This window comes from Pleurodeles waltl, chromosome 3_1, assembly GCF_031143425.1.
Source record: "Pleurodeles waltl isolate 20211129_DDA chromosome 3_1, aPleWal1.hap1.20221129, whole genome shotgun sequence".
NCBI classification, from domain to species: domain Eukaryota; kingdom Metazoa; phylum Chordata; class Amphibia; order Caudata; family Salamandridae; genus Pleurodeles; species Pleurodeles waltl.
Window position 1 is genome coordinate 1,922,954,134 of NC_090440.1, and position 14,595 is coordinate 1,922,968,728.

Genomic DNA, 14,595 nt, shown 5'->3' on the forward strand with positions numbered 1-14,595 from the left:
ACGACAGGGCTGATGTCAATCTGTTGATGGTAACAGATGAGGATCAGGAGGCAGAGAGTGAACCTCTCCCTGATCTTCTCTCATCAGACCCAAAAGATGGCACAGTAGATGGAGTGATCTACTCAGACACCCTCTCTGGCCAACAGCAAGCTGATTGTAGGAGAGTCCTACAACAGTTTCCTGAACTCTTCTCCTTAACCCCTGGTCAGACACACCTGTGTACCCATGATGTGGACACAGGAGACAGCATGCCTGTCAAGAACAAAATCTTTAGACAATCTGACCATGTTAAGGAAAGCATCAAGGTGGAAGTCCACAAGATGCTGGAATTGGGAGTAATTGAGCGCTCTGACAGCCCCTGGGCTAGCCCAGTGGTCTTAGTCCCCAAACCTCACACCAAAGATGGAAAGAAAGAGATGAGGTTTTGTGTGGACTACAGGGGGCTCAATTCTGTCACCAAGACAGATGCTCATCCAATTCCAAGAGCTGATGAGCTCATAGACAAATTAGGTGCTGCCAAATTCTTAAGTACCTTTGACTTGACAGCAGGGTACTGGCAAATAAAAATGGCACCTGGAGCAAAAGAGAAAACAGCATTCTCCACACCTGATGGGCATTATCAGTTTACTGTTATGCCCTTTGGTTTAAAGAATGCCCCTGCCACCTTCCAAAGGTTGGTGAATCAAGTCCTTGCTGGCTTGGAGTCCTTTAGCACAGCTTATCTTGATGATATTGCTGTCTTTAGCTCCACCTGGCAGGATCACCTGGTCCACCTGAAGAAGGTTTTGAAGGCTCTGCAATCTGCAGGCCTCTCTATCAAGGCATCCAAATGCCAGATAGGGCAGGGAACTGTGGTTTACTTGGGCCACCTTGTAGGTGGAGGCCAAGTTCAGCCACTCCAACCCAAGATCCAGACTATTCTGGACTGGGTAGCTCCAAAAACCCAGACTCAAGTCAGGGCATTCCTTGGCTTGACTGGGTATTACAGGAGGTTTGTGAAGGGATATGGATCCATTGTGACAGCCCTCACTGAACTCACCTCCAAGAAAATGCCCAAGAAAGTGAACTGGACTGTGGAATGCCAACAGGCCTTTGACACCCTGAAACAGGCAATGTGCTCAGCACCAGTTCTAAAAGCTCCAGATTATTCTAAGCAGTTCATTGTGCAGACTGATGCCTCTGAACATGGGATAGGGGCAGTTTTGTCCCAAACAAATGATGATGGCCTTGACCAGCCTGTTGCTTTCATTAGCAGGAGGTTACTCCCCAGGGAGCAGCGTTGGAGTGCCATTGAGAGGGAGGCCTTTGCTGTGGTTTGGTCCCTGAAGAAGCTGAGACCATACCTCTTTGGGACTCACTTCCTAGTTCAAACTGACCACAGACCTCTCAAATGGCTGATGCAAATGAAAGGTGAAAATCCTAAACTGTTGAGGTGGTCCATCTCCCTACAGGGAATGGACTTTATAGTGGAACACAGACCTGGGACTGCCCATGCCAATGCAGATGGCCTTTCCAGGTTCTTCCACTTAGAAAATGAAGACTCTCTTGGGAAAGGTTAGTCTCATCCTCTTTCGTTTGGGGGGGGTTGTGTAAGGAAATGCCTCCTTGGCATGGTTGCCCCCTGACTTTTTGCCTTTGCTGATGCTATGTTTACAATTGAAAGTGTGCTGAGGCCTGCTAACCAGGCCCCAGCACCAGTGTTCTTTCCCTAACCTGTACTTTTGTATCCACAATTGGCAGACCCTGGCATCCAGATAAGTCCCTTGTAACTGGTACTTCTAGTACCAAGGGCCCTGATGCCAAGGAAGGTCTCTAAGGGCTGCAGCATGTCTTATGCCACCCTGGAGACCTCTCACTCAGCACAGACACACTGCTTGCCAGCTTGTGTGTGCTAGTGAGGACAAAACGAGTAAGTCGACATGGCACTCCCCTCAGGGTGCCATGCCAGCCTCTCACTGCCTATGCAGTATAGGTAAGCCACCCCTCTAGCAGGCCTTACAGCCCTAAGGCAGGGTGCACTATACCATAGGTGAGGGTACCAGTGCATGAGCATGGTACCCCTACAGTGTCTAAACAAAACCTTAGACATTGTAAGTGCAGGGTAGCCATAAGAGTATATGGTCTGGGAGTCTGTCAAACACGAACTCCACAGCACCATAATGGCTACACTGAAAACTGGGAAGTTTGGTATCAAACTTCTCAGCACAATAAATGCACACTGATGCTAGTGTACATTTTATTGTAAAATACACCACAGAGGGCACCTTAGAGGTGCCCCCTGAAACTTAACCGACTATCTGTGTAGGCTGACTAGTTTTAGCAGCCTGCCACAAACCGAGACATGTTGCTGGCCCCATGGGGAGAGTGCCTTTGTCACTCTGAGGCCAGTAACAAAGCCTGCACTGGGTGGAGATGCTAACACCTCTCCCAGGCAGGAATTGTCACACCTGGCGGTGAGCCTCAAAGGCTCACCTCCTTTGTGCCAACCCAGCAGGACACTCCAGCTAGTGGAGTTGCCCGCCCCCTCCGGCCAGGCCCCACTTTTGGCGGCAAGGCCGGAGAAAATAATGAGAAAAACAAGGAGGAGTCACTGGCCAGTCAGGACAGCCCCTAAGGTGTCCTGAGCTGAGGTGACTCTAACTTTTAGAAATCCTCCATCTTGCAGATGGAGGATTCCCCCAATAGGGTTAGGATTGTGTCCCCCTCCCCTTGGGAGGAGGCACAAAGAGGGTGTACCCACCCTCCGGGCTAGTAGCCATTGGCTACTAACCCCCCAGACCTAAACACGCCCTTAAATTTAGTATTTAAGGGCTACCCTGAACCCTAGAAAATCAGATTCCTGCAACTACAAGAAGAAGGACTGCCTAGCTGAAAACCCCTGCAGAGGAAGACCAGAAGACGACAACTGCCTTGGCTCCAGAAACTCACCGGCCTGTCTCCTGCCTTCCAAAGATCCTGCTCCAGCGACGCCTTCCAAAGGGACCAGCGACCTCGACATCCTCTGAGGACTGCCCCTGCTTCGAAAAGACAAGAAACTCCCGAGGACAGCGGACCTGCTCCAAGAAAAGCTGCAACTTTGTTTCCAGCAGCTTTAAAGATCCCTGCAAGCTCCCCGCAAGAAGCGTGAGACTTGCAACACTGCACCCGGCGACCCCGACTCGGCTGGTGGAGATCCGACGCCTCAGGAGGGACCCCAGGACTACTCTGATACTGTGAGTACCAAAACCTGTCCCCCCTGAGCCCCCACAGCGCCGCCTGCAGAGGGAATCCCGAGGCTTCCCCTGACCGCGACTCTTTGAACCTAAAGTCCCGACGCCTGGGAGAGACCCTGCACCCGCAGCCCCCAGGACCCGAAGGACCGGACTTTCACTGGAGAAGTGACCCCCAGGAGTCCCTCTCCCTTACCCAAGTGGAGGTTTCCCCGAGGAATCCCCCCCTTGCCTGCCTGCAGCGCTGAAGAGATCCCGAGATCTCTCATAGACTAACATTGCGAACCCGACGCCGGTTCCTACACTGCACCCGGCCGCCCCCGCGCTGCTGAGGGTGAAATTTCTGTGTGGACTTGTGTCCCCCCCGGTGCCCTACAAAACCCCCCTGGTCTGCCCTCCGAAGACGCGGGTACTTACCTGCAAACAGACCGGAACCGGGGCACCCCCTTCTCTCCATTCTAGCCTATGCGTTTTGGGCACCACTTTGAACTCTGCACCTGACCGGCCCTGAGCTGCTGGTGTGGTGACTTTGGGGTTGCTCTGAACCCCCAACGGTGGGCTACCTTGGACCAAGAACTAAGCCCTGTAAGTGTCTTACTTACCTGGTTAACCTAACAAATACTTACCTCCCCTAGGAACTGTGAAAATTGCACTGTGTCCACTTTTAAAACAGCTATTTGTCAATAACTTGAAAAGTATACATGCAATTTTGATGATTTGAAGTTCCTAAAGTACTTACCTGCAATACCTTTCGAATGAGATATTACATGTAGAATTTGAACCTGTGGTTCTTAAAATAAACTAAGAAAAGATATTTTTCTATACAAAACCTATTGGCTGGATTTGTCTCTGAGTGTGTGTACCTCATTTATTGTCTATGTGTATGTGCAACAAATGCTTAACACTACTCCTTGGATAAGCCTACTGCTCGACCACACTACCACAAAATAGAGCATTAGTATTATCTCTTTTTGCCACTATCTTACCTCTAAGGGGAACCCTTGGACTCTGTGCATACTATTCCTTACTTTGAAATAGTGCATACAGAGCCAACTTCCTACACCCACACTAAATCTAATTTCACTGTGCTCGGGATTTTAATCTACATGTCAAAGAAACAGAGAATGCCTCAGCAAGGCGCTTAGTATCTGACATGAAGGCATGTGACCTAACTCAGTTGATCACAGACCCTACTCATAATAAAGGTCATACTATAGATCTTGTATTTTCTAACACTTGGGAACTAAAATATTTGAGATTCCATAATTTGATTTGGTCGGATCATCATCTAATTGAATTAGAAATAACTGTCCCTAAATACAAGTTAAGGGCTGGTAAATCAACCGTTCGCACAAGAAAATGGCATCTATTAAAAGCTATGGACTTCAAGAAGTCTCTTGGAAAGTACAAGCTAGAGAATCTAGGAGACAATATGATTGTGCCTCTAATTAGGGTTAATGACAAGCAAAGGAATCTAAAAAATATAACACTTTAGTCTCATTCATTCAATAAGTGGTTATGCGATAGCCTTGACCAACTCATACCCGTCCAAAATTTAAGTGATAGACCTCAGAGAAATTTGTCACCTTGGTACACTCAACAACTACTTGAACTTAAAAGGATGTGCAGAAGAGCAGAAAGGAAGTGGAGACTCGATCATGAAGTATCATTGAAAGTAGAATATAGGACCTTGATTCGTTCTTACCATAATGAAATAAAGGAAGCACAGACAAAATATTATGCATCAAAAATTGAAGCAGCAGCTAACTCCCCAAAAGACATTTTTAAATCCCTCAAAGATCTCATTAAGACCCCTGAGAAGCCACGACACATGGAGGATCCACAAGCTCAGGTGGACCATCTAGCAACTTTTTTTTCACAAAAAAAGTACAGGATATTTATTTATCCTTTTCTAATATTTATACAGGAGAATTTAAGGCTAGAGCACATAAGGTCAAGGAAATGGCAATTTTTGATAATTTTACATCAATTCACAGAGGGACAGTAACTCAATCTATGGGCTCCATCAAATCAGGTTCACCATTGGACCCAGCAATGCCTCAGTTCCTCTCCTTGGGCTCGTCAATACTAAGCCTGGTGATTGCGGATCTAATTAAATTTTCACTTCAGTCAGGCACAGTTCCAGATCTCTGGAAGCAGGCGATTGTTAAGCCCCTTCTGAAAAAAATCTAATCTGGACCCAGAAATTATGAATAATTACCGTCCCATCTCTTTGTTACCCATTATAGCCAAAATAGCCTAAAGGCATGTACAGGGCCAACTCTCCTTTTATTTGGAGGAAAATAAGATTCTTCATCCGACACAGATGGGTTTCAGGCCATGACGTGGCACTGAAACTGCATTAATAGCAATTACTGAAGAAGCCAAATTGCAACTTGACAGAGGGATCGAAACTGCAATTGTTCTGTTAGATCTCAGTGACGCGTTTGACACTGTAGACTTGGATGTTCTAATGGAAAGGCTACAAGAGGCGGGAATAACTGGTACCGCTCTTGATTGGCTTAATTCCTTTATTAAGGAAAGATCCTATCAGGTACTAGAAAGTTCTTGCTATTCCAAACGTATTTCAAGTTGCTGTGGAGTTCCGCAAGGTTCATCCCTAAGCCTGTTGTTATTTAATATTTACATGCTTCCACTCACTGAGGATTCTCCAATCATTTGGCTTGAAACGAATTTCCTACGCTGACGACACACAACTTCTCCTCTCCTTGTCCAATAAGCAACCGGACTTCAGGACAGCGCTTGGACCCTGATTACGAGAGGTGGCTGAATGGTTGGCATCCAGTAAACTAAAATTCAACGATAGCAAAACTGAGATGATATTCCTTGGACATCCCAAGAACACGGGTCCACAATAATAGAGGGGCTAGGTGCTCTTCCACCACCCAAAGGCCTTGTAAAAAGTTTGGGAGTCTGGTTGGACCCCCCTCCTGACAATGGCCCAACATGCTAATAGAACAGCGGGACTTCCTTTGCACTCCTGAGGATGCTCAGGAAGATACTAGCAATTCTGCCCTTTACATCTAAGAGATTAGTTATCCAGGCCATGATAGGCACCCGGCTTGATTACGGGAATGCCTTATTTACAGGATCTCCCCAATATGTGATAGACAGACTACAGAGGGTCCAGAATGCTGCAGCACGAGCACTTTTGAACATTCCTACACATCAGTCTGTACGTAAGAGAATATCTTTGCTACATTGGCTTCCTGTCGCCAAAAGAATTCAATTAAAAACCCTATGTTATATGTAAAGAGCCCTACATAATCTCGGTCCTGAGATGACCAGACCATTAGCCACCTTCTATATACCAGGCAGACAATTGAGATCCTCCTCGGCTAGTCTGGCTAAGGTTCCGAGAGCAAGAAAGGCAAGATGGGGAGAAAGAACCTTGTCCTTTCAAGGAGCAAAATTATGGAATAGTCTGCCGATAAATATTCGAGCATGCTCACAGGAAGTGATATTCCGTAAAATTTTGAAAACATGGCTATTTAGAGTTTGAAGTATCTGATGTTATGCTTCTTGCGATCAAGTTGTCAGCATAAAGGGCTACGAGGCTTTGGGCAGATAATGCGCTATATAAAATCCTATAACATAACATAACAAAAGGTATTTCGCCAAAAAGATGTCAAAAAGTTGGGTTGAGAAGAAAGGTAGGGAACGCTGACATTGGGTATCTAAATGAAGAGCAAAACATTCTAATCTAAATCCGCAAAGCATTTTACCTGACAGCAGTACATTGGTTGTGTGCACTACATGTACAACACACATGAATGCTGAACAGCTAATTTCACTTTTGAAAACTAATATTTCTAAAAATAAACGAACCTTGTAACTGTTGAACGTTGTACTGTGCACTTCTGGAGCCACAAATTCCAAATGACCGGATCACGATGTGTATACGATAACAGAGATTTTTTTGTACTGAATTCAATAACCGAAAGAGTTAATCGTGTTGCCGCATACGCCTGAACTTTTCAACAAAACAAGGCTCAAAGTCCAATAACATGTATTTAAAAAGTGCGTTGTTTTATGTAATGCTTACGTGCACTGAACCAACCATTACATTTGTGTAACTGGTCTAAACGTTTGCCTACTCTCTGTAGCATGAATCCGTTCAAACCTTCTTCTGTTTCTATATTTCCATAGCTGGAAATCGCAACGAGGCTTGAAACGCAGCAAATGCAGACCTGATACACAACTTATGGTCTGTGAACCTCAATTCAATTTGAATGACGTAAGCTCGCGTATGTCGCCTGGTTTTCTCTAAAAATGATTTGAGTGAGCGGTGAGTGCTGCACGAATCCGTGCAAATGTGCAGTAACATATTCGAAAAGGTTGTGGGTTGTCCATGGTCGCAGCCCTGTGTGATACACACATTAGGCAATGAAGTTTATTTTGAATTGATGTACACAATTGAATACGAGCTATAAGATAAACAACGCGCGCGCAAACCCTGTACAATAACCTCTACTGCCACTTGAGGCATTTAAAAGGATGCAGACCAACGTGTATCATTTCCAGCGTCGCTTCTGGAGATTCCCACAGTCTGTTTTTTGCCGCGTTTGAGTTTCTGTAGTGTCCCTATATTTAAAGAAAGAAACAGACATGTAACCTTCACAGGATTCTGTCATTAAATCTACCTAGTTTGCCAGGCACTGGTAAACTGCTACCAAGTTTTTCTTAGCTCCCGGCATGCCACAGGCTTTGCGATGACTTCAACTCCCAGCTTGCCCCACGCTCTTGAAGGACTACGATTCCCGGCTTTGCCCCGTTGAAAAAATGGCTACCTGCTGTCGGGTCGGAAAACGGTTCAAGCAAGTGACAAGGGATCTCCTGGGTTCAAATGGACCTCAGCTGTCCCCGGAGATTCGCAGCGAGATAGAGGAAGCGCTCAGCGGTGACCGGCTGGGTCTAGTGTCTTTCAGAGCTCTGCGGGAGTTGCGGAAGACGTTACAGGATAGCGGTAAGGAAAGCAGTAGAAAGCCAGGAGACGTTGCTCAAGGAGACTAGAGGAAAATGGATATGGTATATGCAGTACTTTATATGGGCCGGTATTGAGTACCGGGACTTTTTTTATTTTGGGAGGGAAAGTACGTGCACTTCTTGGCAAAAAAAGTAATACTTTTGATTAGAGAATATCGGCACTTCTATCTTTCCATTTCAAATACTGGGTATATGAGTTAAGTGGCATTGGTGTTTGGGGTCGGTTGAAGGACGTTGGTATAGATGAATTCTATGTCAGGACCGGAGGCTCAGATTATGCTTCTCTTTCCATGCTTTATTTATACACAGCAGCCAATGAACATCATGGAAAAACAAAAACTACATGACCCAACATCAGCCATGACACGTGATGAACCATAGAGGAGGAAGCCTATAAAACGTTGAATCCCACCAAGTCACTCCTCTTTCTTTGCTGCTTCGCAGCCAGTTAAGTGTGATTTTGTTTTACTATTATTATGTTAAGTAATGTTAGGAGCGGGCTTTTCCCCTCCTTATAAGCGCACATTTGAGCGCTTTTACTAAGTGGAGTGGGAGTAAGGGAGCAGGACTCGCGCTTTGCGCGATCCTAGTTACTGCCGTGGAGATGTTCCCCTTCTAGTTTTAAAAAGTTTATTTTACGATCCGCGCTCGCCGTGAGCGCGTTTTATGGCCCCACGTCGGTCTAATTTTATCTTTTCATCTGCGCGCGTGCAAGACCTCTCTTTGTCTTCCCGCACGGGCGCGACTCTGCTGCATTTTGTTGAACACTCGCTGTGAGCGTTTGGTTTAACCTAGTTTCACGCTCGGCTGAGCGTGAAGAAATCAATATATCTCCTCTGCTCAGCGCCGGCTTCCAGCGCTCCTGACGAGCGCTTGTCTCGGTCGTAATTTTTCCCTCCCCCGGGGCCTCAAATCTTTCAACGCTCGTTCGGAGCGTTCTAGCGCTTTGTTCATGCTCAATTGAGCATTGAGCAAATAGATTTCCCTCGCCCCGGCTCCGGTTGCCGCAACGCGCTTCCAGAGCGCGTGTTCAATTTAATTTAATTTATGTTCGTTTTCAGTTCCCCTTTTTGAGGGCTTTACAGAGGCTCTGCCTCATCAGCAGTTAGCGCATCTGCGCCAGTTAACACCTCTGCTAGAGGTTATTATTGGAGAGGCTCTGCCTTGTATTTAACAAGTGCTACTGCACTTTTGCCCAGATTATTTACATCTCCATCGGCTCAGCTCCCACTACGCCCCAGTGCTTGGACGCTGGGGTTGAAATAATTTCTATTCAGGCTGGGCCTGGTTTCAAGGACATTAAACCCCATTTGGGCAACTCCTTCCACACCTAAAAAAGTTTTTTAAAAAATTCTTTAAAAATTTGTATTACCTTGAATTGTTGTGGACTGATTATGCTGCTCCTCGGGAGCTACCTTTTTACTGTTTTCAGTATGGCTGGTTATGATGACCAAGCAGAGGACTTGTACTATTTTGAGGATAATACTGGTTCTTTTGACCAGGACTTGGTGTATGCGCTAGACGCAGGGATGCGTCATTCAGTCAATCAGGCCTTAGTTCAGGCCATTCAACCCTTTAAGCCTCATCTCTTGGGTTTGGTCGACCAGCAAGCCTGGTCAGCACCCGCGGGCGCCCCCCCATGGGAGAACCTTCTTTTTCGGCAGACACACAATCTGCAAAACAAATCCCTAATCCGCATGCTGCGGATTTCCAATCTCTCCTTAGGAATATGGCTAGGGAGCACGATTACAATGCGGGATCGCTAAAGAAAGCGGTGGATGCTCCTGCATCTTCTTCCGCTTCATCCGGTCATTCTTCAGAGCAGGAGGATGCTCCTCCACGTAAGCGCAAGAAGAAAGCCCACCACCAAGAGGCTCCTACCCCGAAGGTGTTGACTTTCGAGCCGGAAGACATCGTGCACCCCAGATCCTCTCTGTGGTTGCCGCCCCCGGAGGTGGCGGACTATGTTGAAGCCCACATAAGGCACGGGTTTGATAAAGATATTCGATCTAGACTAAGATCTGAGTGCCCCAGACCTGACTTTCCCTCCAAAGTCACAGAGACTCCAGAATTAGATCCTACCCTTGTTACGTTCCCCAAAAAATCAGCCAAGGATCCGAAAAAGGGTATCGATCGCGCCTGGCGTGGATGTCAGGACAAACTTTTAGACGTTTCTGGACCGCTAACTAAAATTCTGGAATTGGCCTTTCAGACCAAGGAATCAGGGGATCCCATTAACCCGGATATTCTAGTTGGTTGGGCACAGAGGGCGCTATGTTTCTTGGGCAATGCTAATTGCGCTATTTCGTCTGAACGACGCAGATCGGTCTTGATGAAACTAGAACCCAAACTGGCAGACCTAGCTGCATCGGAATCTGGTCCCGTGGCTCAGGGCCTACTATTGGGTTCTCCTTTCATGAAGGAACTGGCTAAGTTCGTATCCACCTATGCCAGTCTGGACAAGGCACAGGGATCCATTCGGAGAGTGCTGCATCCACTTTTTCGTGGGGCCGGACGCTACAGAGGGCGTGCTTTCGGCCGTTTCAATCAGCAAAGCCCCTATCGTGGATCCTTCCATCAAGGAAGAGGGGGTTTCCAGGGTTACGATTCCTCATCCACCTTCTACCCATCAAGACCTAGATATGGTCGAGGCAGATTCCGCAGAGGAAGAGCGAAGGGACAACAATCTTTCTCCCAGGACTCGGGAGCCACAAGTGAGCTTGATTTTGAGTTCAAAAGTAATGTTGGGGGGCAGAACTCGGAGTCTTCTAGAGAATTGGCATCTTATCTCAGCAGATGCCTGGGTCTTAGAGACCGTTCAGGGGTTCAAACTAGAATTTTACGAGACTCCTCATCAAACATGCCTTCCCAGGCAGGGGTATTTTTCCCATCAAGAGCACGATCTCATTTCTGCAGAGATTACAGCTCTGCTCAAGAAGGGGGCTGTTATCAGAGCTCCCCTTCACCCTTCAGGGTTTGTCAGTCCAGTCTTTCTGGTAGAAAAGAAAGGAGGCGGATCTCGTCTAGTTCAAAATGTAAAAGACTTCAACGTTTTTTTGCTATATCGTCATTTCAAAATGGAAGGGATTCATTTACTAAGAGATGTTCTCCAAGAGGAAGACTGGTTAGTTCGCCTAGATCTAAAGGATGCTTACTTGACCATTCCTATTTTTCCTCCGCATTTGAGGTTCCTTCAGTTCTTTTGGGGAGCCGAATGGTACGAGTTCAAGGTACTCCCTTTTGGCCTGTCCTCTGCCCCGTGGTGTTTCACGAAGGTCATGCGTCCAGTAGTAAAATTTCTTCGCTCCCAAGGGGTCAGACTTATCGTCTACCTAGACGACATCCTAATCGTGGCTCAAGATCGAGATCTTCTGTTGGATCACCTCAATTGGTCTGTGTCTCTTCTTCAGAGTCTAGGTTTCATAATCAATGCCCAGAAATCTGTCCTGATCCCCTCGCATCAGATAGACTTTCTGGGTTTCCAGATAGACTCTTTGCGGTCTCTTCTGATTCTTCCTTCGGGGAAGATCCGGTCTATCAAGAGGGAATTGAAGTCTCTATTATCCAGACAGACTGTTTCCTTGAGAGCGATTGCTCGCATGGTGGGCCTGCTATCTTCTTCGATTCAGGCAATTTTTCCGGGTCCTTTGCATTACCGAGCCCTTCAGCGTTTGAAGATTTCTCATCTTCAGAAGGGTCTCAGCTATGCGGACCAGGTTCCTTTGTCGGAGGAGTCTCGTGCAGAGATGCATTGGTGGCTCGATCATATGGAAGCCTGTAACGGCAGAGCCATATTCAGCTCTCTCCCGGATGTAGTGATAGAGTCCGACGCCAGTCGTTGGGGCTGGGGAGCCCGGTGCGGCTCAGTGTCCACGGGAGGCAGATGGTCCACCTCGGAGTTGAATCTCCACATAAATTGCTTGGAACTCCTAGCAGGAGCATTTGCAATCAAGAGTCTTTCTCCCATCAGAGCGAATTGTTGCATTCTTCTTCGCATGGACAATATCTCGGCAGTGAGATATGTCAACAAGCTGGGGGGGACTCGTTCACGCATTCTAGCAGAAATAGCCAAGGAATTCTGGCACTTTTGTCTTCAGCACAGGATTTCTGTGGTAGCAGAGTATCTCCCGGGGACCAGCAACTTAGTGGCAGACTGGAACTCGTGTCACCTGCGAGATTTCAGCGACTGGAGGTTACATCCCAAAGTTTTCCGGACCCTGTCTGCGAAATGGGGTCCTTTTTCGATAGATCTGTTTGCATCTCGCCTCAATCGGCAGATGAAACGTTTTTTCAGTTGGAGACCAGATCCGGAGGCATCGAGGACGGATGCGTTTCTTCAGGACTGGTCTCAGGAGCTGAGTTATGCATTTCCTCCTTTTCTTATGATGCCCAGATCAGACGTCAGCAAGCGGAATTAGTTCTAGTGACGCCCCTTTGGAGATCGCAAGCGTGGTTCCCGATAGCAATGGAACTCAGTTGCGATCATCCGATCCTACTTCCCTTCCGAGAGAATCTCCTCCAGGACCCTCAGGGCTTGTTTCACCCGTTGATTCTGGCAGGCAAATTGTCCCTGATGGCATGGCGTCTTTCAGGCAGAGATGGGTCATCCCAGGACTTTCGCTGGAGTCTTCCGATTTCATTGCAGGTTCCTGGTCCGCCAGCACTCACAAGAGATACGCTTCGGCGTGGAAGCGATGGGGTGCTTGGTGTAGTTCTAGGAGTGCAGATCCTTCTTCAGCAGGTATCTGTCTGGTCCTGAATTTCCTCTCCTCCTTAGCAGCATCAGGTTTGGCATACCGTTCTATTAATAATTACAGGTCCGCTATTTCAGCAGGCCATTTACCAGTAGAAGGTAAACCCATTGGTGAGTCCCCTCTTGTGTGTAAATTAATGAGGGGTATCAGATTAGCTAACCCTCCTCGACCACGTTATTCGTCCCTTTGGGATGTTAATGTGGTTCTTAGGTTTTTAGAATCCTGGCCTGCTAATAGATTTTTGTCTAGAAAACAGTAATCAGCTAAACTCACCATGTTATTGTGTTTAATATCATGTAAGAGAGTGTCAGATGTTAGGGCTCTAGATTTGGCGGGGAGAGTTTTTTCTCCTGATGGAGGTGTTTTTTCCATCTCCCGTAGAACTAAATGCAATTTAAAATCCGTGACTTATCCATGTTTTGTGGACAACCCCAAGCTTTGTGTGGTACAATGTCTTAAAGCTTACGAGGTAAGTACAAAAGAGTTTCGTTCTGATTTGGGGGGTCAATTACTCATTTCTCTGGTTAAACCATATCATCCTGTTTCATCAGCCACTCTCGCCAGGTGGATGCGTTGGTTGCTGAGTGAAGCAGGTATTGATATTTCTAAGTTTGGTGCGCATTCTGCCAGAGGGGCTATGGCATCAAAGTCTTTGGCTTTAGGTTCTCGTTTGGAGGACATTTTGAAGGCAGCAGATTGGTCTTCGCCTTCTACGTTTAAAACTTTTTATTATAAACCTATTGTTGATACAGCCACTGTAGTTGTGAATCAGCTTTGAACAAGCATAATCTGAGCCTCTGGTCCTGACATAGAATAAAAAAAATTCTAGCTTTCGCGCTAAGAATTTTTCAATTCTATTAAGGACACGGAGGCGAGGATTATCCCACCGCACTGTATATACATAATGTTGGAATGTTATTATATCTGTTGATATGTGCAAATTACTGTACGATAGTGCTTCCCCACCCCTTTTGTTTGGTAATATAAGTATTTCTGATATTATTCAGTTATTATGGCCTGGATTTTTTTTTTTTCATTTATTCTAGGAAATGATGAGAAGTAAGGAGATCAGACGCGATTTAATTCTTCCAGTCAAGTGGGATGCCAGTTCGTCTGCCTTTCAGGATTTCGTTCATAAGTTTTGGATTGAGACTCTTGTTTCTTTCATTGAAGTTTTTTGGTTTGAATTTTGAATGTGTGATTGGTGTGATTCAACGTTTTATAGGCTTCCTCCTCTATGGTTCATCACGTGTCATGGCTGATGTTGGGTCATGTAGTTTTTGTTTTTCCATGATGTTTATTGGCTGCTGTGTATAAATAAAACATGGAAAGAGAAGCATAATCCTCGCCTCCGTGTCCTTAATAGAATTGAAAAATTCTTAGCGCGAAAGCTAGAATTTTTTTTAGTCTTAATTGAAAGGGCTATCACCTGGTATGGAGGGAAATGCTGGGCAGTGACTCTAAAAAATCAGTTCAAAAAGTTCAGTCTTACAGACACACATGAGGAGACCACTCAGTATTATAATTAAATTAACTACATTGATGGCTGGTGCAAGTCAAAATAGATCTATGTTGTTTGATTTGTATAATACATAGCAGTATCGAACTATATGGTCTTATTTAAA

The 14,595-nt window shown here is 46.2% G+C and overlaps 2 protein-coding genes across 4 annotated transcripts in view; one reads left to right on the forward strand and one right to left on the reverse strand.

The window, feature by feature from the left end:
* The window catches only part of SRR (serine racemase), a 56,919-nt gene extending 48,979 nt beyond the window's left edge, over positions 1–7,940 (reverse strand). The window contains exon 1 of one of the 3 annotated variants that reach the window (XM_069226159.1): positions 7,874–7,940. The gene's annotated coding sequence lies outside the window, so the exon portion shown is untranslated. Of the gene's footprint in view, positions 1–7,058; positions 7,343–7,735 lie in introns of those variants that run through there. The other 2 variants (XM_069226160.1, XM_069226158.1) reach the window with 2 other exon arrangements.
* Positions 7,941–7,967: 27 nt separating this feature from the next.
* Positions 7,968–14,595, forward strand: part of TMEM199 (transmembrane protein 199) — a 60,829-nt gene continuing 54,201 nt past the window's right edge. The window contains exon 1 of the mRNA XM_069226161.1: positions 7,968–8,196. Coding sequence (XP_069082262.1) covers positions 8,013–8,196 — 184 coding nt within the window. The 5' untranslated portion in view covers positions 7,968–8,012. The remainder of the gene's footprint in view (positions 8,197–14,595) is intronic.